Source organism: Haliaeetus leucocephalus, unplaced genomic scaffold, assembly GCF_000737465.1.
Source record: "Haliaeetus leucocephalus isolate CR32 unplaced genomic scaffold, Haliaeetus_leucocephalus-4.0 Scaffold932, whole genome shotgun sequence".
In the NCBI taxonomy this organism is placed as follows: Eukaryota; Metazoa; Chordata; class Aves; order Accipitriformes; family Accipitridae; genus Haliaeetus; species Haliaeetus leucocephalus.
In genome coordinates, this window is record NW_010973368.1 from 13,298,949 (window position 1) to 13,326,334 (window position 27,386).

Sequence of the window (27,386 nt, forward strand, 5' to 3'; positions counted from 1 at the left end):
CTGCTGGGCAGCCCTGCGCTGGGCATCGTGAGCAGCCCCCTCCTTCCTGCGCCGTCCCCTGCTGGCTCCCTCCTCTTCCCCCGGCACAGCATTTCCATCTGCAGATCACCCCGCTTTCCTCTTCCCTTTGTTAGAAAGCTGTCACTTCATTTGTCATTTACCCCTTTTATTTTCCATCTGTAAATGGTATTCTTCTTTTTTTTTTAACCTTGCTGCCGCATCCTTCTTTTATTTCCATTTCCTCGGTTTCGCCTTGAACAGTTTGGGTTTTGAATGATTTTTGTTTTTCTTTAGATTTGATTTTCGTTTTCTGGGACCAAATTGCCACCCCGTGGAAATTAAGCGATAATGCCAAAGCGGTCACATTACTTATCATCTTCCCCAGTTTTCTGAAGAATAATGAGCAGAGTTGAGACAGCGAGGAGCCTAAACTGCTCGTACTTACTAACCTCTTGCCTTGTGTCTGCAGTCACTAAGACAAGCCCGACACTACAAATGTTGCTGATCATGAGTATCATGGTGTGTGTGTATATATATATATATATAGGCATGTGAAAAAAAGCCTGTTGCATAGATATAGTTGTACCAGTAAAAGCATATTTCTGCCAACATGCCAATCCTTAGTTCTTCACTGGAAAAATAAATAATGTTGTTAAAAAGAAGCAGTTTTGCTGATGGAAACCATGTCCTGTCACTGAATGTTTTGCCAGTATTTTATAATTCCAGTCAAAAAGCTACACTTAGCATTACGGGCACTCTGTGAAGTATTTTATCTGCTATAGATGTGAAGGCATGAGCAAAAAGGAAATACAATCTGCAGCTACTTCATCCTTAATGGGCTGTGATGGTCATGTTGAAAGCAGTAATGTAGCAGTATTAGCAGTATTAGGCTACAGCCAGCCCCCAAGCAAGCACACTTGGCTTGCTTTGCACAACTCAAGAGCTGCGAATCCTTCTCCAGAGGCTGGAAACTGGGCTGTTAACGCTCAGCTGTGCCTGCTATTCCCCAGCCCCTTCTCAGTTTATGCCCCACAGCACCCACGTGAGTTAGGTGACACGAGTGCATTTGCAATCCTTTGAAGAGGAGGGAAAAGAGAGTGAGTGCCGCCTTCACTTCTGCACTGGCTCAGAAGAAAGATATTTCAGGGCCTGATGCGTTAGGAGGAAAAAGTTGATGCTGGTGCTTACAAGTGTCAGGGGCTGCGGGCGAAAGGCTCGGTGTGGCACCTTTCATTGATTTCAGACTGGCGGCAAGCTAAATTGCTCCTCCCGGGTGTCGCTCCTTCTCTTGCCTTCCTTTCCACCCCTCTCTGCTCAGATACAGCCCCCTAATTACTGCATGGAAGTGAACATTTTCCTCCTTCAGCTGTAACTCTTGGGCAGATGTCTACAGAAAACAATTTTTAGAAGTTTGTGCTGTTTCCCTCTTCTGCATGTTATCACTTTATGAAGAAACACAGGACCTGATGCAGAACATAAAACCCTTCTGCGGGTACCAACATGATTCACACACAGTGTAAACACTCCCTGTCAGCCACTGAGGACTGAATTCATTTCTGCTGTAACTTCAGTGACATCCTCGGAATTACTCAGGGAGGAAATCTGATGCTTACAGCCACATAACCCATTGGCTGTGCATGAGGATGTGCTCCTAATTACAATTACTGAATGTTAACAGCACTACAGAAATATTGAGAGCGCCCTATATATAAAAATATTTTTGTAGCAGCTAAGGTCATAAATGAACATACTAATTTCAATTTAAAAGCAGAAAGCAAGGGTCTGTAAGTTTGCCGAGGGGCCTCGTGTGGTCTAACGCAAATCAGGTAGGGGCTGCTGGCACTTGGAAAATAACAGATGAAGAAGAAAGGTAATTGCTAGTCCTGACCTGTCAGAGCTGCGCCTTTGTGCACCAAGTCCAACTTCCCCTTACAATTCCAAGTTATCTACAGCAAAATTTCTTCCAAGCTAAACAAAATCAGAGGCTTTTAGGAACTTAGAAACGTCTGCTTAATTTCAGTGTCGATAAGCCCCTGCTCCAACTCATTCTTAATGTATCAAAATTAAATGTTTTAAACATATTTATCTAGTTGCTATGGCTTCGCCTGGTGCGTCAGACACTTTATCCATCAAATATGACAATTGAATAATATTTTTATTTTTAGATATGGATCACAGATCCTTCTCATCATACTATTCCCTTCCCCCCTTTCCCGAGTTTTGAACTCACTGGAAAAATCTGTTCCATAATACGGTGGGTAAATGAATTACAGTCACAGATGGCCTCTGGAGATTTCATACACACTGCAATTTATTTGTTCAGGAATGAAAAAAAAAGAGACCCTTGTCTTATGAGGGTATTATCAGAGACAGCAGATCAGACACTGTAATGCTGCCTTGCACTCTGGATTCAACCCATTTCCTAAGCTTTTATGACTTGGCATTTACTATTCCTGGATTTGAAATTTTTTAAGTGGAATGTCAAAATCCACAATGAAAATGATTCAATGCAAGGAACTGCGGCAGTTACAATTTATTTTTACAATCCTGAGTGAAACTATTGTGTGCTATTGTAGAGAGATGCTCAAGAACGGCAATCTTCCACTCTGGCAGTAGTATTTCAGTTGTAATTAGCAAAAAGAACTTAATTCACAGATGACTGTTGAGAATTAGTTAAACCTTGCAGCGAGCCTTGAGATCCTTGGGAGGAAAATGCTAGAAAAATAAGAAACATAATATAGAAAGCAGCATATAATTTTACTGCTTGGCTGTCTTGTTCGGCGTAAGTCATAAAGCCTATTCGCAGGCAAGCGTTAGGGTCAGTCCCCAAGACTCACTTTTGTCTCTGAATTCAGGCCAGCGGGTTACAGGAGGAAGGGATGGGATGACTGATGCATCAGCCATCAGTGAAGAATTCATCCCACAGTAACTGTAGAGAATTCATCTCAAGAGTGAATCGGTCAAACCTGTTTCTGTTTGTGCCATGATATAAAAAATATTACTATGCAGTCAAATGTAGTATGGTGATTTAACTAACCGCACTGATACACCGCCACCCCATTGCAGGGCCAAGCTGCAACAGGCTGAAAGAGTAGATATTTATCTTTTCTCAATATTTAGCCCTTCCTGAGTGACATTTCATACCTTTCATCCCACCCTGTGATTAGGCCTCACAGCTAACGCAGCCCAATGGGCGCCCTAATGAAGATAATTGTCCAAACACCAGATGAACCAGCCGATGTGGCCGTTCGAGCGGAGAAGTACCAGCCGAGAGGCCCTGCTCTGTGCCGGGACTTGCTTTGGGTTGGAAGGAAACCGCCCGAAACCTTTGGTGTTTCCCCGGGCGGGCGCCTGAGGGGAGACTGTGCATCCCGGGGGGGCTCCGGACCCCCCCGCAACCTCTGCCCTGTGGGTGAAGGTCCCTGCGTGGAGGTGGGTCACCGCCGTCCCGCTGGGGCAGAGGCACCCGCTGCCGAAGCTGCCTTCGCTCATCCACCTCAGCGGCAGTTTAGGGAACCGGGAGGTTAAAATGCCGGCTGAATCCTCCCAGGGCTGCCACTCCTCTCCCTGTAAAGCGGGGGTGATTAAACGGACTCGCCGCTCGGCGGTTTAATGGATGGCTCTCGCTGCAGTGCTTGGGGACCCTCTGACAGGGCGCTGTGAAAGGGCAAAGGGGTACTAATAGCTGCTGTGTTTTCCAGCAGCCCCAGCCAGAGATAGCTCTGTATATAGCTGACAAGCAGTCAACGTCTGCTCCCTGTCTCTGTTTGCACTTCATCGAGTTATCTCCTCGCAAGCAAAGAAATCCCAGCTGATTGAACAGCACATTCATCATCTGGATTTCCCCTGTATCTTTTCCTGTATCAATGGTGCCATAAAAAGCCCACCAGAAAAGTCGACGGTGATCTGCTCTATCTTCCATTAAAAGCTTTTGCAGACCCATGTTAAGATCTGAAGTGAAGAAAAAGAAATCAAAACAAACCCCAAACTTTTTTTCCCCACTCAAACGTCAATCAAGGAACATTAAACAAAAAGATTAGTTCTGCTCTTATTTGTTTGTAAAACAAAAAGCATGAAATATTTAGCAGTATTGTAATGCAAACCAGATGGGAATAATGCTGGCTTTCAAGGCCGCTGGTAACCACCTCCCTTTCATGCTGCTGCAGCAGCGGGACGAGGCAGGCAGCCCATTAGGACAATTTATGAACTGGACTTCCACAGAGGGAGTTCTAGCAAGAGGTCCACGGCTCGTACAGAGCAACCCTGATAACATCTGTTAGGGTTATTCATTGAAGAGGATTATATTACAATCCCTCTTAATACCACGAGTGCTACAGTAAAACCGGATGAGCCTTCAGTTTCATTTGCTCCAGCAATATGTGTTTATCAGAGTGCTTTTCTGCAGTTGGAAACCAAGGCTGCATTCATGGTATGTCACAGAATGAAATTTAGAAAGCTTGAAATATTAACCTAGAAAAAACCTCAGTCCCTGCTTTTAATCTTTCATGGCCGTAGCGCTCAGCTTCTACATGCAGCATCAACACACCATCAGCCCTTTTCCGTAGAAAGCCACTCCCCATTAAATCTCCAGGGCTGAGATTGATTTTATTTAAATAGTTCTCACTCGGTAACCTTGCTCCATCCTTTTTTATTTAAGACTTTGCTAATGACATGGTCTTTTTCCCTTAATTTATCTAAGCACATAATGAACGCTCACGTCCAAAATTACCTCATTATACCATCGAGGACTTTTGTGTGGATACAATTTAGTGCACAGGCGTAAGGCAGAGGAGAACTCTCCAAATGGAGAGGTTTTAAGCATTCTGTAAAATCCCTGTTGACTATAAGCCAGATTCTTACTGCTGTAAATTGACTTAGTTCCAACAGCTTCAATGAAGCTACACTGGTTTACTCCACTTGAGGGTCTTACCGTATTATTTTTATTTATTGAACTTGCCACCTTTTGCTGCTGCAACCTAAACAGATACTTCCATCCTCTAGCAGCAGGGTTGCTATCTAAAACAGGTGTTTCTCTACTAATGTATGACTTAAGAGATTTATAACTACCTGGAGTATTCCATTGTCCTCTAAAAGTGTTTATAATAATTCTTGTTGACTGTCGTAACTCCCACCAATCAGCTGTAGAGTTGTTTGCAGCCTGAACCTGGTCAACAAAATACTCATTCATCATACAAGTGTGAGCTGTTTTATCTGTTCTTAGGAATTTTTCTCTCCTCCCTGCCGGACGGCAGTCTTTCCTGGTCTATGTACAGTGTCTGGGACAAAATCAAGTCCCAAGTTTCTCTGCTGGTTCCAGAAGAAAATGCCTGATATACACAAAGAAGCCTACTTCCTGGCTCCACAAATAAATAAACTGCAAGATGAAAAAATGCATTGCAAAGGAAAAAAAGAGAGTAAGACAGAAATTTTTTTTGTGTACTGATTGTAGCCCTTATGGGAATGTAACTGTCCCACCATGATAGTCTGCTCTTCCTACAGCCCTGGACTTGTTTTACCCTGTTCTTTCCTGGATTTGAGACGCTGCTCTGATCTTGACACAGCTATGATCAGCTGAAGTGTTTGCATTTTGGGGGCTTAGCGGGAGACAGGTCATAGGAAAGCACAGGACCACATAGTCCAAATACCTGAGAGAGGTCAAAGACCTGGATAGAGCTCAGTGTGTTCATAAAAGCAACAGGGAACCTAGCCCACAGGTTCACCAAAAAATCGTAGTGGTTTTCCACTCCTACAGAAGTAAACTTCCTGTGGAGTCCTTTGATGTCAGAGATCCTGGCAGACTCTCTCTCATAAAGATTCAGGAAAGAAACCAGCAATTATGTGGATGCTAATGAGAGCTGTGCACATACATGCTGCAGCGATTACTCTTCAAAGAAATCAGCAGTGGTTGAACTAATACACTGCTCGCTCACTACATGTGATTGGAGTTAACTTCAAATCTGAGGTTCTCAAAAAATTCCCCTTTGTCTTAGCTTGGTTCGGATTGAGGGAAACCCTACAGAGAGTGTCAGAGGCCAACACCGTAAGAAATCGTACTGAATAGTAATATGATTTAGCAAATTCACGTTTTCTTTGGGTCTGGTAGAATTCTATTCAAACAACTGCACAGTCTTACAGAAAAGCTGACATTTTCTATTAAATCTTACAGGGCTAGAGTGAAGTAGGTACATTCAGCACAACCTTCTTTCAGTGGTACATGAGCAGAGAGGCAGGCAGCAGAAAATTTTATCCTTGCTTCACTTGTTCTGGGTGTTTCTAGGTCAGCCCAAATACTCGGATGGTAAGAAATAAGCACAGCAAAAATGTGAAACCACCCCCCAGAATAATTTAAAAGTCCTTAAAAAGAAATACTTATGTGTTTATTTACTGCCTTATAACTGCAACATCAAATATAACTATATTTTCGTTACAAAAAAGGACACATGCAACAAAATACTCTGATTTTATAATCTGATTCAACATAGTCCATTGGTAACAGTGGAGCATCACAGAACAGTCACAAGGCTAGGGCTTGGGGTGATGAATTTCCAGTCTCTTTATCCTACTTGCAAACAGCAAAGCCACATCATATTTTATTTGTCATCGAGGGATAAACTTTTGGAATAATGTGGCTTGATCACAGAAGGTCCCAGCTGCCCCTTAACTCCCCAATGAGTCTTGCAGAATCAGATTTTTTTTACTTGAGAAAATATTATGCTTCTGACAAGGTTGAGGAATAGACAGTATTTTCCAGGCAGAGAGCAGAAATCCTTCCATGTTACACCAAGGTACAAAGCAAGGGCCTCTGCTTCACAGGTGCACAGAAGCCAAGGCTGTGAGCTACTTTATTGTTCTGAAGAATGAAATCAGGCCATTTTCTGCAATATTTCACTGCAGCTTTCTATTATGTTCATCTGCGCATGGGGCTTCAATCGATTTAATCTGGCATTTCAGCTATGGAATAAATCCAGAATACATGGGAGGACATCACAGCGCAGAAAAGAACACAAAAAATTGTCCTGAAACTCTAAAAATATAGCCTCTTAACTAGTTAAAAGGCCTTGTTCTTCATTAGAAAAGGGTCTTGTTCTATCACTGCTATTCACACATCATAGGCTCTTATTTTTAATATTACCCATGAAATTTCATGGGAGTATTTGTGAAATAAGGTCCTAAACAGTGTGAAAAAACTATAGAATCAGGCACCAAAATGGCATAATTTCTAGGGTAAATTCTCCTGACTTTCAGTCGAGACTTTTTAGGAAGTGTCACATAACGCTGTCCAGCCTTTCGAAAAAATGACCTGATTTCTTTCCATACATCTTGCACGGCATAACAGTAAGGATGACTTAGCTCTAACAATTTAAATAAAAAATAAAGTCAGTCTTTTTATGCAGCTGCATTTTTATACAATTTCATAGAGTCAGTATACAGAAGCTTACAGCTTTTTTGAGATAACTCTAGCAAAGAGGAGGATATATATGAAAACAAAGAGTTTCAAAACTACATGGAAATCTGTAGAATAAAATATATATCTATATATCATTTCCTAACACAAGCAATTGGCAGTTTAGAAAAATACGATTGTTACAGTCTTTCTGAATCAATAATTGTAAAAAGAAAGGATTTAAAAAATAAGTTCAGCTTTTCAAAAAGCTGTATTTTTAATAAGAAAATAGACTGGTCCGCATTTCCCTGAATAAGCCACAAAGGTTAAGGAAAGGTCCAAGCAAGACAAGGAGTCTGACTTGGACTTGATATCAGCTGTGATAACATGCACATGTACAGAGACAGCTGCTTGGCTCCAGTATTGTTTACTTTAGAAACGAGCCTAATTTATCACAAATGTATTTAAAAGTCATAAATAACATGACAAAAGTGGAACTGGTCCCTGCAAGGCAAATAATCATATTCATACAAGCAAAAAGTGACATCAATCCAGTTATTTTCTTGTGACAGTTAAAAGGTATTTGGTACCCAACTGTTACATTGGACGGCACATGTATAAACACAGATTATTATTACAGACTCTGCTATCAGCTACTATACATAAACAAGAAGAGATGTTCATGCTGTAATTGCCTCTAACATTTTTGTTCTACTTGAATATTAACATTTACAAGAAGCTGAGGTGGAGACCCGAATTCAAGCCAGGATTTCAACATGCAAAATGCATAGGGTTCATGGGAAAGTTTCTGATCCTCCCTATTACTGACATTTGGAAGTGGATAGGAGCTCTGAAGAATTTTAAAACTGTTCACAATATGAGTTTCTCTTGTGAACAGCCTTAGGTTTCCTCTCTGCCCAGAGGCGGGTGATCTAACATGGGACACTCTGGTGAAATTTAGATCCGCATCAATAAACCTCCCATTTGGGAGGATTCACATTTTAGTTCCAGGTCACTTCTAAAAGAAGGTAGCAACATGTACTTCAATATTTGCTGATTTTTAAATTAAAAGCAGAGAATGGTTTGATTGCAGAAACTTCACTCCAGGCTGCTCTTAATAACTTTTTAATACATCGATAAGAACTTCTTATTAATTCTGTTCAATGTGAGAGTAAATCCCTTCATTTTGTTGTAATCTTTGTGAACTGTTTGGGACATTTACTCACCCTATACAGGAGCCTTAGCACATTTCTTTAAACTTTCTTCTAGCTTGAAACTAAACAAAAGCACAAAAACTGATGGGAGCAAGATTGATGGAGTGTTGGTGAAGGGATCCAAGACTGTTTATAATCCAGCCTTGTGAATTAAATTGGGCCCGAGACAGCCAGCTGCTGTGAGGAGTGAGGACAGGTCCCCTGTAGAAGCACTGTACATCGGTTATATTGCTAGTAAACAACAATGCAGCTTCTGGGTCTCCTACCACTTTTCAATGTCAATGGAGTGTTACGTCTTACAAAAGGCAATGACAGCAAAATGCAACACCCGTTGTTATTGCTTGTGTAATTGCTTCACAGTGGTCCAGTACACCCAAATAAACAAATGAGAAGAAGGTATGTTGCTGGAAGGGAAGCTCTGAGGCTAGGCAGGTGGAGGGTGCCCTCCTGGAATCACCTGATAAACTCAATTAGTGCAAATTAAAAGGGGAAAAAAATGGAAAGAGTGACGCTGATCAAAAGGAATACATCCGCTGAGACAAAAATGATCATCAGGGTCTTGGAGCAAGACAAAAGTGTGTCTTTTGCCTTCCAGTCAAGCACATGTACAAAATGGAGGTTGGTGTTTGAGGACAGACACACAGCTAGTACATGCAGCATCCAAATACCTTTGGGAATAGTCAGTGCTCAAGGAGTGACTCCTGGGTTAAACTCTTACAGGCTCTGATCTGGGAAGGTGATGGGAAAATCATCATGGGTGCTTTTTGCCTTGGAGACTGAAGTCCTAACTCAAAGCTTATTAAAGCTCATTAAAGCTCATTAAAACACATACCTCTAAACTCTTCCAGCTTCCTTTTAAGACACAGTTTCTCTTAAAAGCTGCACGTGAAAGTTACATTGAAGTGGAATGTCACTTTTCTTTAAGTAGAACAATAATTACACTCCCTATTACATATATATATGTACATATATTTATACATATATATATATTTCATGGCGATGGAAAGTACCGTACAGAGGTGTTTATTCATATCTGTAGTGAAACCAAGTCTGTGGTGTTCAGTGCTTATTGGACTTGACAAAAGAAATAATTTGATTTTGAAGGCGGGAGTCATTTAGGAAAAATAACAGGTCCGACCCCTGAATTCTAGCTGGAGGCCTCCCGGCAAAGTGCTGGTGAGGGCGGGTGGCACTGCAGCCTGCCTTCAGTCCCCAGCCTCTTGAAATTCACCTCTCCCTTTTAACATACAGCTTTTGATGGAGCAAAAAGGAGCTAAAATAAATGGTTTGCTATAGGGCTTGATAAATGAGTTGTGAAATCAGTTTGTTAAAAGCAACCATTTTCTTTTTCTTTCTTTTTTTTTTCCAGCTCAAAAAAAAGGGCCCTGGCTTATTAGGGTGTATAACAGCGACATTCAAACACTCCCGGCAGCTCAAGGGCACGCACCCCGGAGCGTCCAGCCCCAGGCCCAGCAGCACATGGGAGTGCTTACACAGGCAGTGACAACACCAGGATAATAGAGCTGAAACTGAAACACCGGCCCTCCTCCCTGATTAAGGGGCAATTTTCTGCACGCAGTAATTGGATTACACAGCAAAACCTGCTTAGAGAGAAGAAGAGAAAAGGGTCTGGGCAGGCTATGAACAATGCTAACGGCAAGGCTTTCATTATTAATAATTGTCTGTTAAGCGACACCCTCGCACTCCCATCTGCAGATGTGAATATTAAGGGCAGTCCCTGAGCCAACACAAGGCGCATGAGGGTAGGACATGGCCAGGAGACTTGGAAGAGACAGCTGGCAAGGACCAGAGTCCCCTCAGACAGTGATGAAGGCTGTTTTGACACAGGGGGCAGCAGAAACAGGCAGAGCATCTGCAGGAGGAGCTGCAACAGGGCAAAAATTTATTGAATTTCAATTTATTGAAACAGGAGCAGATTTTTTGCTCTACATATGGAGGAAGAACTGGCACTGAAAAAGTTGAAAGAAAGGCGACAGGAATGATCAAGGGCATGGAAGAACTGGAACATGAAAAGAAGCAGAAAAGACTGGGATAATTTACTTTAGGAAGGAGACAAAGCCCAATCTCCTCTGCTCTGAGAAAAGAAGGAAAGACAAAGTATGGTCTGGAGAGGGTAGTGCTAGTCTTTCTGCTTTCTTGGAATCCACACACAGGGGCCAAAGAAGGAAAATCAAACAACCCCCACCCCCCAAACAAAAGGTTTCTGCTTCAAAACCAATTCTGGGGAATACCTTTTTCACACAACTCGCAGGAAGGATGTGGAACTCACTGTCATGAATGGCTCTGAAGCCAGAAAGCCACTAGCATTCAGTAAGGCACTGAACAGGCTCGCCCCCAAAATCCAGAAGACTAAAGGCAACAGCTGGCATTTACTTGCAAAGGAACAGAAAGCCTCCTACTTCAGTTCTGTAATGAATCTCTAATTCCTAAGGATTGAACAGAGACCTTCATGACAATCTTTCTATCTACAACAGCATTTCCTGCATCTTTTCCTGGAGCATCAGCGCCTACCACCTACCATTAAACTGTCACTGAGGGGGTTGATTTAGCAGTTTCTTCTGGATTTAATGAAAAGAAAAAAGCACTCCCAAGACTCAGATCTCAGCTAGAGTGAACTACCCTGAGGGGAGCCTCCTTCCACAGTCAGGGACGTGAAACTGGACAGTGCTGACAGCCACTGTCAAAATTCTGACTGGCAGAGCAGGTCAGCAAATCCTTGCTCCTGTGTTATTAGTCCTGGGTTGCTCTCATTATGCCAAACCTACATGTTCATCTCTTGCATCGAGATACCAGGCTGCCTTTTGAAGACCTAATGTCTCCTGCTGCTTCCACTGGGATGTTGTACCCTCACCTGTGCACTTTCATCTCACCCACGGTTTACTAGGAGGAGGGTGGTTAGCTCACAGATACAGTGAGCTAAATCTGGCAATTGCTGAAGTAGGTTAGGTTACAAAGGTGCCATTTAGGCTACTGCTTGAATTGGTATATTCCTAATAGATATTCCTTTTCTTTCCAGATCAACTGATATCTCTCTGGTAGACACATATCCGTATTTTAAATTGGATAGACAAGAGATAATAAAAAAATCAACTGTATGACAGATTATTCCATCCTGCTTTGTATTTTTTGGGGGAAAATGCTACATTCAAGAATCTTTTGTTTTGTTTTGTTTTACCATTAAGCAAGCATGAAATAAGCCCACAATTCTTAAACATACACGTGCAAGTCAAAAATGCTTGTGCCTAAAACATTCCACACAGTTACCCAACACCTACAACTGATCTGTTTATAACACAGTATAACCAACAGATAATTATGTTTAAATATGGCAAAAATAATAAGATTGGTTTCTGAATGAATCGTGACGTCCATACCAACAATGTTATCTTCAGTATTTTAATCAACTGTTTTCTGAGAGTGGCCAACTGCTGACAGATAAATTAATACAATAAACTTGTAATGGCTCGGAGCAGGTCAATGATCTGAGAACTACTAAGAATATCCTTGACAGCCTCCAGCGACTCTAGAAGCAGCTAATATAGTTCATTGGGCAAATGTGTTTTCAGCTGCAGACTAGCAACTGATACTGTCCAACGGACAGTAAAGTCTCCAAAAGGAGTTCTTACAGCCACCTGGGTACATAACCTATGACCTGAAAGACACCTACGGTGCCTGGCAAAGATAGGTTTATTGGGGTATTTACACTAGCATTTCTTGAAAGGCAAAACTGTTTCTCCAGATTAATTTCAGTCTGTAATCTTCAGTTAGTCCAAAAGGTTTTGTTTGTTCCGAGAATCTCTGCCATACAGCGTTTGTTTTTTTTCTTGAGAAAAGAAGACAATGTACTCTCTTGTCAACACAATTTAGAAGAATTCCTGTACACGAACTCACTCTTCAAATCTCTTCAGTGCTAATGAGATGTGTATGCACACACATCAAAGGAAAACATTTCCTATTCAATACTGAAGAAGAGATCAGATGGAGGAAACTCCTGAGGTCCTAGAGCAACTAAAGAGAACATACTATTTTTTCCGACATGCAGAGATTACCATCTGCCCATCTAGTGATGGCCATTTTTTGGAGACATTTCTTCTCTCTGAGGTCTTTGACTACCCCAGTGAATAGGATTAAGGAGAAGCAGAAAGCCATTCTAAAAGCTCTCCAAGTTATTCAGTGATCATCAGGTGCTTCTATTAGTTAGGCTAGTAGCTTTCTTTTCAGCCCCAAATGTTTGAATTTAATAAGCATCTCAGGGCAAATAAGCTAGTACTTGGTAGAAATCATGATTGCTCTGGGGATTCTGTGCTAACAGGGGAATACAGTATTTTTAATGTGTGTGCATAGAACTGAACATGTTTTTCATACAGAGATTTCTGGAGAGGGCATATATAAATAACATTTAATACAATCTGAATTGCTAGCTGGAATCAGAGAAAGGGCTATTAATAGACATGTGGTACAATAGCAATTTTCTACCTCACTGTATTGCAGTCATGGAAAATTCTGTTGAAAGCATCTGGCTACAAAATCAATTACAATTTATAAATTAGGCTTGCTTTCACTCCAAAGGCTGGGTTTGAAGTGTGCCTTTGGGGCTGTGCAGACTTCTTACTTTAATGCATGGGCACTGGAGTGCAGGATTTTGCCTTCAACACTGAAGGGTCATTAATGTGGTCAATCAAATACTGGGTCCAATAGTTGCAGGCAAAAGAGCTTGGAGAGATGCACAAGAGCTCTGCTCTGTGAACAGGGTGGTTATCTGCATGCAGTAGAGACTACGTGGCCTGAGCCAGATGCACAATTTACAAGCTCAAACATATTCAATCTATTTTAGAGGGTTTTAGCACCCTCTGACAGTGGCTGGATCTGGATTAAAGTCCTGCAAGCCCTCAGTTGTGGATGCTTATCTGCTTTGTGCATCCTAGGTTTTTGGCAAGGGATGTCTTAAGGCAGCAGCCCCAATCCAAAGCTGAGCTGTAACACATCTCGGTTATGTATGGATGTCAGAGATCCATGAGCTGGGGATTTTATAGGCACAAAAGTGAGGGTGTAACCCCCAAATCATGTGTGAGCAAAGATTCAAGCATGAAGAACAGTGCTCAAATTTTAAGGACTGACTTGGAAACAGTATGATTTAGTTTGTGTTTTGAGGAATCTGAGCTTTGTTCAGTTTCCTGGAAATTGAACTGGCCAGTTTCTTCTCATTATCCAATTACTGACTTAATATTTACACACACTTCCAGAAATCAGTATCACAAACTTCTCAGAAGAAAACCAAGAGAATAAAATAGAAAGTAAATTTTGGATCTACATTTCAAGCTTACTTCTGTGATTTTTTAAAAATTCGTTCTTTCTTTGAAAAAATCTCACATCTAAGTTGGACAGGTGAGGTCAGTGACATTATAGAAGAGTGAAATTGTTCTGAGTGAGATGATCATCGAAGTCCTGTGATTTGGACAGTTTCCATTGCAAAGAAGTAGAAAGATTCATCACTTAAGTGAGATATTTAAATTACTTAAATTAATGAGAATGGATTTGCTGAGATTTAAAGCAAAAAATTCCAAGATTACAGACCGGAGACTTACAGAATAAATTGAATGCAAGCCTAGCAGCAAAAGCGTGTTTCTAATTTAGTTTTGGTTTGTTTTTTTTTTTTAAAACCTGCCATCAAGGTGACGATGCAGTTGTTCTGTTATGGTCCTCTGTGTAGAAATTTTTTCCCCCAGTTGCATACTCCTGTGGTGTCAAATGTATTTGTGAACCCATAAAAATCATCCAGATCAGAAAGGCTGGGCAGAAAGAAATCTGATGTGAGATTTTGTGCTTTGATAGAAAAAACTTGTCTATCTCCCTACTGATTTTCACTTGCGGCCATATTATTCATCATTATTTTTACTTTCTCACTGGCATTTTATTTTCATCACCTGGAACAGCTCAGCAAAACCCAGAGAACTGCAATGTAGCTACATCAAAGAAAAGTGTGTGCAGAAGTACACATATCCACAACCACATACAGCAGGTTTTGTTACTGCCCCTCTTCCCCCACACTTCTTTTCTACTGGAGCATTTAATTTGAAATGGAGATGTGTGTGATGAGTAGCTCCTTGCACAGCCACAGGGGTTTCTTCCCTCAAGGCTGGCAGCAATTTTTAGAGGAACACTGTGGGAACATGCATGGCTCTCACACAGCTAATCAGAGGTGAGAAGGAGGTATGTCCTCTGCCACCAGAAAGAAGGAATTAATTGCAAAGAAGGAATTAATTTGCCCCATTCTCTGACAAATTATAGCTCCTCTCCATCTGGCTCCTTCATGAAAGAAATCACAGGCCTTCCTTTGCTTCCTGTTTAGATGTGTATGTCTTATCACTCAGTGTACATCCATCCTCTCTCCTCACCTTTCTGCTTTCAGCCCCCCTCTGCCTGCTCTCTAGACTTCTTCTGCTACCTCCTGACAGTCAGGTTTTCATCTGCATCAGTTCAGCTCCTCCTCATGCTCCCCTTGCATTCTACCTGAATACCTTCACCATCCCTGCTCTCTCTCCTCTAATTTCCAGTCTCCTTTTTACTTTCAGCAGAATTTTGGCATTTTTGTCCAACTCTACCAAACCCAGTGTAGTCGGAAGCATTATTAGGAACACAGTGACAGAGTCCTGGTGGTAGAAGCGTCTCCTCAGAACACTAGTAAGAGTCCATGTTACTTGCCCCATTTTAAACCTTACTGAAGATATGCTGTTTAATATGCAATAGTACCAATACTGTAGCAGGGAGAGGGAACTAAAAAGATTCAGAGATTTTTCCTGCATAAAGCCTGTATTATTGTCCTCTGTGTTCATCGTGACTCATTTTCTTAGGCTTTATGAATTGTTGGGACACCTCTCTTCCCTATTTTTAGCTAGTCCTCTTTCACATCTGCCTGTTCTCCCTCATTTTGTGCCTATAATGAGCTCCTTGCTGCGATACCTCCCTACTCTACCCAAGTTTGCTTCTTTAGCAAAACTTTCATGGTTTTGTTAAAGAAGTATGACTTCCTTCTTCAGTCCCTCAGCTACTACATAATTTACATAATGTACAACAGATTTAATATTCTTTTGCAACTTATTTGGAAAACAACACTGAATACACCATACTGATACCCAGAAGACAAGTTCCTCCTGCAACATAGCCAGGATGGGAAAAGTAACTGTTTCTTCTGTTAATTTTTTTTTTTGCATGATCACTACTGTGGCTAAAAACACGAGACAATAAGGAATAGCTCTCAGAAATGGCACAAAATTTTAGAAATTACCTTTTCTCTCAGGAGTCAGTTAGGTAAAACACCACTAAGAATGGTTTCATCACAGTAAAGTGAGAATTGCTTTTACATTAAAAGGCAATGTTAAAATGTACATTCAGACATAAGGTTAGGTAAATAAATGACAAGTTGTCATCATCTTAAGAGTTTAGACTATATAGAAATCTATGCTTGACTGTCTTTGATACAATCGGTTTACATCAGTTCAACAAACCATTAATATAAAAACATCCTAGGAAGGAATCTTGTTTCCAGGGTGGTATTATTAAAATACTTCAACTTTTGCTTTGCTGACACTGAGCCAGGCTGCATCCCACTGTTCAGGCTTTATGATCCATCACCAAATGCCTTTTTATAAAGTAAAAAAAAACCCCAAACCCACAAAAAAAACACAAACAAAAAACCCCACTGCTTTTTAAAGGCAAGACCACTGATATTAGGTTTTGTTCAGTGCTCACAAACTTGTTCAGAAAATTATGACCTGATTTTAAAAGTTCTCCTGTTATAGAGATGTTAAAAAAATATATATTCTATTCCCAGCTTTCTTCCTACTGTATTCTACCTCTCCTGATTCAGGTGGGCTGGAGAACACAGTAACTGGAAAAGAAATCTGGTAAAAAATGAGAACAAGAAGAGGTCCACCCCCACTCATACTGAAGTCAGTGGAAACATTTCCATTACCTTCTGCAATCCCTGCATCCAGATACTGAAAAAAAGAGCTCAAGATTCCAAATAGAATAGTCCCAATTTTCCTTGGGCTGAATGTCAACCACTGTATTCAAACATGACTCTACTCTACCTGCTCTCCAATTTGCACTCTGCTGCATGCCCGCATCTTCTCATACTTGGTCTGGCTTTGGTTGTAGACAACAAAAATTTAATTTAAAAATCACCCAAAAGCCCCACAATGAAACCAACATTCAGTATTTCTTGCTGAAAGATGGCAGAAACAGAAATATTGCAGGATTATCTCCAAACAGTGGATGAGTGGATGGCAGATGTTAGTTTGACCACAGGTATGCTTTTTTTTATATATATATATATATATATATTTATCTCTGTACATACATACACATACACAATCTCTATATATACATTATAAATATTATAATAAAATACTGTAAAAATATTAAATTTGCTCAAAAACCTGATTAAAGTGGACTAATCTTATGTTGCATTTATGTGACCTATCCAGTTGATTCGATGGCCTTGTTAGAAGCCCTAAAATTTACAATACTTGAAATTGTTAAAAAACCAGAAGAGTCTATATTTCTGAGAGTCACCTCATGCCATGCCAAGAAGTTAGGTGGGAGGTGGGCCGTCATATCTCAGCATCAGGTTGAAGGACCGAGCAAAGTTGTTGGCCAGCGTGCAGCTGTGGGTCTCCTCTGCCAGGGGCAGGAGGAAGGCCAGGAGCAGGAGGAGCAAGAGGAGCAGTTGCAGCGGCAGTGCTGCCCAGCACACCCGATGCAGGAATGAGCAAATGCCTCCAGAGCGCTTCTGAAAGACACAAACCAAAGAGCAACTCAGAAAAATAAAGACCTGGGGAGGTGCATTTCAAATACATCAAACTGCCAGGTTTGGGCAGAACAACCCAACTTGTCCAGAGCACAGCGTGCCCTGGGATCCAGCCTGGGTGCTTGGTATGCTGCAGCTGACTGAAGCTGGTGCTTAAATCGTTTCCTTTAGGAGAATATTTCACTCTCTTAAAGAATTCTCTGCTGCAAACTGTTGTCTTCTAGCAGGAAAACACTGCTGACTTTGTAGCAGAAGAAACCAATCGCCTCCGAGTCCATTTTCCAATTACAAAGTGGTGGTTACAAATGCTCACGCCAAAGCTGCCAACTGGTCTCCTCACAGACAGCATTCAGCACAGAAGGTCTGCGTTAGTAACTCTCCTGTCAGTAAAATGAGAGAGCTGATGCCTGCAAGAGAGGACCCAGCCTTCTGCTCTCCATCAGCAGAAAGGAGCTTCGTTTGCAGCTCATCCAGCTCACAGTCATCTTCCCAGCTGCAATGTACTCTTTGGATCCTGACTCTGGGGTCCATGAGGCTGGAGGTCAGAAAAAAGGCCCTGCAGTGCAGCCTGCCTCAATACCTCTTACACTTTACCAGGCCCATCTTAGACTTTCACGTGATGCAAGAGAATGAGAGAAAACACAACACTGACAGTGAAGAAGATATTAAAGTCACATTTATTGCTGAGCAGCGATGGGAGGGACACACAATAAGTCCCATCACACTTTTCTTTATGCTGGTGCAAATCTAGAGTTGCTCAGTTAACCTCATGAATTTAATATGGATTAGTATGACCAGGAGAGAACATATTTGGGGCTAAAGAATTCAGAAAAGATCAATTAAGAAGTAAGATTTCCACTGGCAAGATTCCTGGATATCTCCTGCCAATGAGCTGAACTATGCATGTTTCACAAAAAAAAAAAAAAAAGGCCAAGTCAACTATCTGTAAGTGAGTCCTGAAAAAGAGGGGTCAATAACCCATTAATTTCATCTAACGTGGATTTATACTTAGAAATAACACTTAATGTGGCTACAACATTAGGTACCAACGTACATCACAAATATCAATGCAGAACAGCCACTGAAGCGAGACCCACATTTTCCACAAGAGGAAGTTAATTTGTTGTGTTCAAGCCACAGGTGATCTCAGTGCTGCAGCAAAATCAGGGCTTCTGACCTCTACTGGATGCTTGACTTAACAGGCAATGCCTTTGTCCCACTACAGCACTGCCATGAGTAGTCCATGGGAAACACCAGCAGAGAAGATAAGAAGCAGAATGATGGTAGAGGAAATTACTTACACCTTTTGCTACTTTTTAAGGATCTCTTCCACTGCTTTCTAAATTTCTCAGTCTCTTGTAGCTCTATACGCTTACAGAATTAATTATGAAGGCAAATACATAGCTGCAGTTAAGAGATCATAAGACAGTTGTGCTATGAAATCCTTCTTCTGTTGTAGTTGGTTTGCTTCCATTATATTGAATCGCTGATGAGATTTAATTATTGTGTCAGGCAGATGTAGAGGCAGCAGAGCAACAGCTGCTTGCTCTGTCATTTCTGGCCCACAGTATCTGAGTTATAACTTGCTCACTGAGGCCAATGAAAACTCAGGTCCCTGGACACTGGAACTGTCAGTAGTTAGTGGGCAATGAGTACTGGTCAGGGTGTAAGTGGGACAGACTTTAAGCACTGTTGGGCAACTTCCCTGGGTACAGCTAGCATTTATCCACAAAATCAAAGCTTCACCAACCTGGCTGCATCACAGGAGTCATCTGCTCCCACTGTGATCTGTTCTCAAACACTAGTCAAAGTACCAGGCGTAAGCAGCTGTACTAACAGGACTTTCCTTTCTTTAGTCCTGGAGTCCAGACCTGAAATCCTTCATCTCCCCTGGATTTCATCAGCCTATAGGCTGAACAAAACCTGCAGGGCTTCTGTGTTCATAGTCAATGCTAAAACTGTTATGCGTAAGGGCAACAGCCACAGCTCTTGGTCAGAGCTTTCTGGGCTTGTCTCTGTAATGCCATGAAACAGCCACTCCTTGGTGTAATCAGTATAAACCAATGGGCTGTCACTGACAGCTTGTTTTCATTGACCATTTCTCATTCTTAATTATCCATTGCATCCATAATATGCAGCAATATGACAAATACATTTATTATAGTGTCCCATCTATAAGGAAGAAGGCCCTTTCCAGGTTCCAGAAGCCATGGACAAGTTTGTTTGTATGCATTAATAGGTGTAGTTCTGTTGATGGAAGATAAGATCAGTCTCACCTCTGCCTTGGGACAGTTCAAACCATGCTCCTTCTGCTACCACTAAGACATAAGAAGACTTAATGCTGATGTTGTTAAAGGTAGGATCCTGCGACTGTTCAATAGTTCATTATGGCTGGAAGTCTCAAAAATGTTCTCACAAACTCAAACTGGGAATTAGAAGTCCACCTCTCACTGACAATTGTGAGAAGGACTACCAGTCTTCCTAGCAGCACCTAAAACTTTTGCTCTACAGCTGTCAATCCTTTAGCATTGGTTTTGAAAGCTACTTCAATCTGAAACTATTCTTTCATTACCAGACCAGCTGCAACACCTGTCTTCCCAGTTATCTCCTTCTGCCTATAAACTGGTGGGAAATAGTGGGCTTTTCTAGCTGTGCCTCATCTCTGTTCCTGTCACAGCCCAGGGAGCAGGGGTCTTATGGTCGCTCAGGTTTGTCACTGGCTTCCTACGATGACCACGGTGCCAATTACCTACTCATGTTGTTCCTACCCCAATTCTTTTACCAATCCAGCATTTGATTCAGAGCAGATCACTAACTCTGCCCTGATCTCTAAAGCAAAGACTATTTATGCAACTCTAAGGAATGGGATGAGATTGAAGTGTTATTTATTAAGTAAGTGCCTTGGGTTTAGATCTACTGGAAGGAGCTGTAAATAGTATTGCTTTTGAAAGCTCATTCTCCAGAAAGAATTAATGTGAAATGGCTTTATTAACAAGATATTTTTTGCTCTCCTTGGAGCTTTCTGCAGGGTAAGATACTCAGGCTAACCATAGCAGATCCTAGCATTAGAAAAATCTGTGGAGGGACATTTGCCTGGGGGCAGAACTTCAGAGAAGGAGAAATATTTTGTCTTTATCTGCTGCTTCTCTCCTACCTGCTTGCTGAGTTTATAGGCATTTGTGTTTCATGAACTTCTGTCTTTGCTGCCCAGTTTCTCTGTTTTGTTTGATCACACAGCAAGGTTGGAGTCTTGTATTTCTGACTCCATTTGTTGCCATGGGAATGACTCTGCTATCAAACATGGCATTATGATGTCTCTGCAGGACTGCGGATGGGGCACACATGAGCTGTGAGGGTTTGGTGCTTTCAGCAAATTTGCAATGATAAGCCCTTAATATATGAGGTCCCCAACCTGCACAGACTGAAATGCATGGGAGATCTACCGTTAACTTCAGTGTCTGCAGCAGGTTTATGCACAGAGAAAACTAAATAAAGTCAGGATTGGGAACTACTTATTCACAGAGTTCAGCAGGTACCCTTACAAATGGATTCATTACTTACATGCCCAGGTTCTTGTGCACATGAAACCTGCATTAGTTCTGTTGCTTTGTGCTTGCTGGAACAACTGGGAATAGGTTGGGGGTATTTTTGGTGGTAGTACTACTAGAGGCGTTAAAGGATAGAAAATTTTGAAGGAGACACAGTAACTTGTAATATGAGATATGATACAGATGGAAAAAGCAGGGAAGGTTTTGGGCACTGACTCCCTCTCTGAGTGTGAAAAAAACAGCACTTCAATTTTCCTAAGACTAAGTCAAAGTATTTTTTTAGGTCTGTGCTGTGTGAGAGAGATGCTTTCAGGCTGTGGTGACCTGAGACTATGGCACCAACAGGTAATTCAGGAGGTCAAGGTTCAAACCTCTGCCCTGCTGGGCTCAGAGTGATCAGGGCTGTACGAGTCTACTTGGAGTCGGGATGGCACTCCCACCCCTTTAGCACATCATTGTTGGTTAGAAAAGGACAGTCTGACACAGTTCCACCTTTGCAGAAGACAGTTTGAACTTTTCATTTCCATATGAGATCAAAGGTGGGAACCACAACCCTTGCTACGCAGTCGAATTCCCCTTCCCTAATCACTCCAGCTGCTGGCATCAATACAGCTACTACCCAGCACCCACAGTGCCAGCAGTGCATGTGTCAGGTCTAGGTTCCACAAAATATTCTGAAACCAAATCTTCCTCTGAGGAAAACTGGCAAAGCTCCAGTGAAGTCAACAGAACTTTAATTTCCACCATCTTAGAATAACAGCTGGAATACCTGGGTATCGAGCCAAAGTGTCAGAGACATTTTTGAAACACACATGGAAAAGGAATAGGTTGACATTTTAAAAGAAAATATACTTTTAAAGTTCACCATCAAGGATAAATGTCCTCCTCCTTCTCCCTCAAAATACCAGGACAAGCAACGACTGTCAAGGAGTAGACGGCTGTGTTTTGTGTAATGCTAAATGCATGCTTGTTACCAAACGAACTGCACTGGCTGTGAACATTCACATTTGTGCTTGATTCATGTTGGGGCGTTTGAATGACAAGCATCGGTTTAGATCTAGGGAGTCCTCAGCACTTAAATCTGTTTGCAGTTAATAACTCCTTACCAAATGCACCGTGAAAAATCACTTGGATGGGAAACAGCAGAAAAGCACTTCAGAACTTGCTACATAATATTCCTGTGTAAGCTGCTGAAGTGTTTTGCTAAATATCAGCCTGCTCCCTGGTTTGCTATTGACCACATTCCAGGATATATGAAAACACACAGTTAATCTAGCTATTTGAGGGAGCAAAGGAGTATACCATGCTCATTAGTGGCTTTTTGCTGCTGCTTGTATGTCACCAGCATGCCTGACAAAAATCAAACCTACACCACTGAATCAGTGATCCAGCAGAGAAAAAAGATTTAGTCTGGATTCATTCCTCTTACTTTAGAACATTTCTCCGAGAGACTATCCTGGGAAATGCACTGCTCTCCCCATGGATAAAGGGACCAATGGCCCAGCGTCCTACAGACACTATACAGACAAAGACACTAACATCCATGCTGCTTCATCCCAGTGCTGTACCCAGCTCTAGTATCCTATATTCTACAGCGATCGGTGCAGATGCGTAGATACTAAAGGCAAGGATAAATAATTTCTCCTTAATATTCTCAGCCTCCAACTGCTTTCAGCTCAGGCATTTTCCTGAGCCTGATATAGCTTGTCCATCCATTTAACACTCAGTGAATCTTTCTTCCAGACACTTCCAGTTTCCCCTTCAACCTATACAAACTTTAAAAGTCCTCAATATCCTTTAGCAAGGAGTTCCACAGGTCAGCTACCTGCCATGAAGAACAAACCCCTTATGTTAGCTTTGAACCTGGCTCCTAGTTCTTTCTTGGAGAAGAGATGGAGAGTCAACCCCCATCTACACTCTCTGCACCATGCGTGATTTTGTAAACCCCTGAGTTAAATGCTTAGACAGGATGAATCCAGGCCTACCTCCACAGTGGGCAGATCACAACATAATGGGCTTAAACTACAGCAACAGATACAGAGGACGTACATCTTAATAAGAAGGATAGGCCTTGGAAAGGATCACCTACATAGGTATGAATTCTACCACTTCGTTATTCCTCTAAGAATAAGCAAAGCCACCTGGAAGGCTGTTAACAGCAGCTTACCATATGTTCCTTTCATTCTGAATAGGAGCATGCCATCATCGTGCACCATCGCTTTTTTTGGTAAAGCAGTTGCCTTATCAGTGATATTTTGCCTCCGAGGGGCCCTGGGTTTCTGCCACTTGAGATCCCACTGGGTACTAAATCAGTCGCCACTCACAGAGGCAGGGTATTGTGAACGAGAAGAGATCAGCTCCAGGGGGAGTGCAGGCTGCTCTCTCAAACCAAAACAAATTGGACTTTTACCTCAACATGAGATAGTTTGGAGCTGGGCTCCTCATCAGTTTTCAACTCGGAGCCATGAGTATCCCTTTGTAAGATATGCAACATATTGCAAATCACAGCTGGTCTTTTCAAGAGGGAAATAATTTGGGGGAGTCAGACACTACTGTAGCCATAGAACTGAACATCCAACATTCTCTTGGGCAAAGCTGTGGCTCATTCCCATACACCACAGCAGGAACTAAAAGTTGGATACTGTCGATCAGAGGTTATGTGGCCTCTGCAAAAATGACAGTGAGGGTTCAGAACTGTACTTTCCTAAATGTAAACACTGCCCAGGTTAGGCAACCGGCAGTGAGGAATGAGTAAGGATGGCTGGGACCCCTTTGCGTCCTGTGCTTATCATTCTCCATCTCATAAAGAGCTACCAGAATGAATGTGCTGAAGGAAGGTTAACTGAGGTCACACAGGCAATTTTAGCTCTGACATTTTCTATCTTCAGATTGCTTAACTTTGCAACCTTAACGTTCTTTTCAATTCTGAAAAGCCTAAGTGTGTGTATGTAAATAAGTAAGCATACAGGCAAATTATAGGCTATTTTTTCTCCCTTAGGGGAGATTCTGGAGTGCCTGAACATGGCTGGATTATAAGCTAGAATCTTTGATGAAGGCTTCATTTAAAAGAAACAGAAAACAAGGAAAAGCCAGCAGTTTGTATCTGAGATTTCAGCAGTCACATATGGCAGATATCTCAGATTTCTGCTGCAAAGTCACTTAGAACTAAGTACTGTGCCATATGCTATTATGACAGAAACGGATTTATAAAGGTTAGCTTCTGTGTGCATATACAACATGACATGCTTTTAGGAGAAGCATGCCACAGGACAAGGGCTATAGCCTGATCTGTTAAAGTAGCACTGATTTCTATAATTCTCCAGGCCTAAGCAAGCAGAAAAAGTCTCTGGTTTCGTCCCATCTTCAGCACATAAACAGTGGAAACTACTTTCTTTTTATCTGCAAAGTGTTTGACATGTGATAAAAGTTAGGAAGCACTGTGGAAGATTAGTAAAGTGGTAGGTCAGATGGGTCACTAAAAATATCTTAGTTCCATGTTATGAGAATACAGAAGGTCAACCTTTCAGTGAGGTAATTCTGAAGCACATTTTCATATCCAGCGGCAAGCAGCGAGTTACACTTAGTTTCTTAATATGACAAGCGAAGTATTTGCAAAAGGTTCAGACCAGGGTGAAAGGTTTTTAAGCCAGTTGTACTAGTTTTGGCTAGGATAATTTTCTTCAGAGTAGCTTGTATGGGGCTGTGTTTTGTATTTGTAATGAAAACAGTGTTGATAACACACCTGTGTTTCAGTTCTTGCTGAGCAGTGCTTACACAGAGCCAAGGCCTTTTCTGCTTCTCACAATGCCTCACCAGCGAGTAGGCTGGGGGGGCACAAGAAGTTGGGAGGGGGCACAGCTGGGACAGCTGACCCCAAATGACCAAAGGGATATTTCTTACCATATGACATTGTGCTCAGCAATAAAAACTAGAGCGGGGGGCAGAGTTTTGACAGGGTTGCTGTTGTTCAGGTACTGGCTGGGTATCAGTCAGCTGGCGGTGAGCCCTTGACGCTTTTTGCATGACTTGTTTTTCTTGGGTTTGTTTTTCTGATTCTTTCTTTTACTTATTTAACTGTCTTTATCTCAGCCCACGAGTTTTCTCACCTTTACCCTTCCAATTCTCTCCCCCATCCCACTGCAGGGAAAGTGACACAACAGTCCTTTTTGGCGCCCAACATGGTGCTCAAAAAGTTTGAGATAACAACAAATTTGACCATAGCGTGTTAGAGGGAACTTATAATTATTACATCTGTTTAACAGTTGCTGGTTGCAATGTTGCCTTATTTGTTCTCTTGTATCTGATCTATGCCACGCTCCCTTTTTTATGCATACATCAAATTTGAGAGCTTGTTAAAGGCTGGTTTTGGCTTTTGCAGTGTGCTGTGCTGTACAGCACTTGATTGTGTTTTGCCTGGGAGAACCATGATAAAAGCATTGGCCTTGAGCCTAATCTGGTGTTTGGGCCTTGCCTTGATGCCATCCCTGTACTTCAGGAACCATCTCATGGAGACAATTAACAATTATGTATTTTCCCTTCTCCAAGAGCCAGTTTGTGGAGGAAACAAAGAATGACACCTTCCCCTTCTTCTCCTGTGCGGTAGATGTTTTCTGCCTTGTTAAAATAACTCTTCAGTATCTTGAACATCCTTGGATAATTAAAATGCTCCTATTAGTATGTCTCAGGGATCTGTTTCTGGCTTTTCCTAAGGTTAAACAACTATTTAGGAATACCACACAGAGATATGCCCTGAGGCAGTGTGGTTATAGGTGGCAAGGTGTGTGTGAGAATATGGGCAGGTATGTAGAACGGTTGTCACCTCCAGTGGTCTGGGACTTCACCCCTGAACAAGTGCAGGATCCTGATAAACTGACACAATTTGAAAAAAGGATACTCTGTCCCTGGCAGTGCCAAAGAGATGCAACTTACAGCACTGTGCTGGGACCTGGCCTCTGCCTACTGAGCACTACTGAACATTGCTCAGCACCCTCAAGGGGAAGAAGGATCTGAAGACATACAGACAAACACTAGGGATAAACCACAGACCCAACCCTCATTTATATCAGTCACCTGTATAGTCAAGAAGAAACAATGGAAGCAGAAGTCAACTCATTCAGTAAGGGAGGAAGAAGCTTCTCATAGGAGGGAGCAGGAGGAAGACTCAGAAGAGACAGCCTGTTCTGCAGCAGAGCAGTCACAAGAAAAGGAGGGGGAAGAGACTGAAATCATAAATGAGCCAGAAACCACCCAAGCCCTGTCCCTACGTGAGTTGCAAAATATGCAAAAAGATTTCAGCAGTCACGCAGGTGAGCAAATTATTAGCTGGTTGCTCTGATGTTGGATACTGGGGCCAACAGTCAGGAATTAGAGGGTAACGAAGCCCAGCAGCTGTTGTCACTTGCTAGGGACAAGGCCATTGACAAAGGGAAGGGGCAGCTGTCCTTGGCCTCTGGAGGTGGCTCCTGCTGAGCGTGAAGGAAATTCCTTCAAGGAAGACCTTGCAAGTAACCAAGGCAAGCGGACCACCACTGAGAGAGGTACCCAGTATCTGAGAGAATTAGCTGTGGTGGAGATGATCTGGACAACAGGACAGCAACCTGGACAACAACCAGGCATCTAAAGACCCAGACGAAGTCCAGTGCACACGGACCATGTGGCAGAAGTTCGCGTGAGTGCACCAACATCATACACCAGCACTCTGACAATAATGAGCTGGACAGACATGGAGGCACCAACTATGGATGAACTGGCCAGCCAACTCCAGGAATTTGAAGAGAATCTCACTCCCTCCCTACACACCTGTGTCAGCTGCCCCAACAGTGACAGCAACCCAAAAAGAATACGTCTTCTTCCTTGCCCATACCATACAGCATCTTGGGTGCTGAGACCTTCAGGCATCGGGATACAAATTTAGCAGAAGCCACTTGGCCAGTTAACGCTACAGGATCTACCAACTGACTTGGCTCTGCTCAATTGAAACCCCTGTGGACTGTGAGGGAGATAAAGTTCCCATAGTACACATAAGGAACTGGCTGGGAAAGACAGTCTGGGTTAATATTTCCTCAGGAAAAGGCAAACCCATTTGTGACACTGCTTTTGCTCAAGGACGTGGGTGTACATGGTGGGTAATACAAAAGGATGAGGTAGTCCAACGTATACAACAAGGAGATTTACTCCTGGGTAAAAATAACCCACAATTTGAGTTGGATGATGTTACTGCTGTATGATGCCCTCGTTACGCGATGCTGTATGTTGCCACTGCTCTGGCTGCAATATGTCAAAGTTATTACAGCAGGAGTTACTTGAACTAATGAAGAATGAATTTTGTAAGGATGGTATCTCGCATCGTGCAAGTGCAGCAGTGACACAATGTGAGCTGGCTTCACTGTGCAAAAATCCAACGCAACACA

At 42.1% G+C, this 27,386-nt stretch overlaps 1 protein-coding gene across 8 annotated transcripts in view; it reads right to left on the minus strand.

Moving 5' to 3' along the window:
- Nucleotides 1-6,363: 6,363 nt before the first annotated feature.
- Nucleotides 6,364-27,386, minus strand: part of SYNE3 (spectrin repeat containing, nuclear envelope family member 3) — an 86,045-nt gene continuing 65,022 nt past the window's right edge. For all 8 annotated transcript variants that reach the window (XM_010583899.1, XM_010583898.1, XM_010583900.1 and 5 more), the window contains one exon: nt 6,364-17,410. In XM_010583899.1, coding sequence (XP_010582201.1) covers nt 17,213-17,410 — 198 coding nt within the window. In that variant the 3' untranslated portion in view covers nt 6,364-17,212. The remainder of the gene's footprint in view (nt 17,411-27,386) is intronic.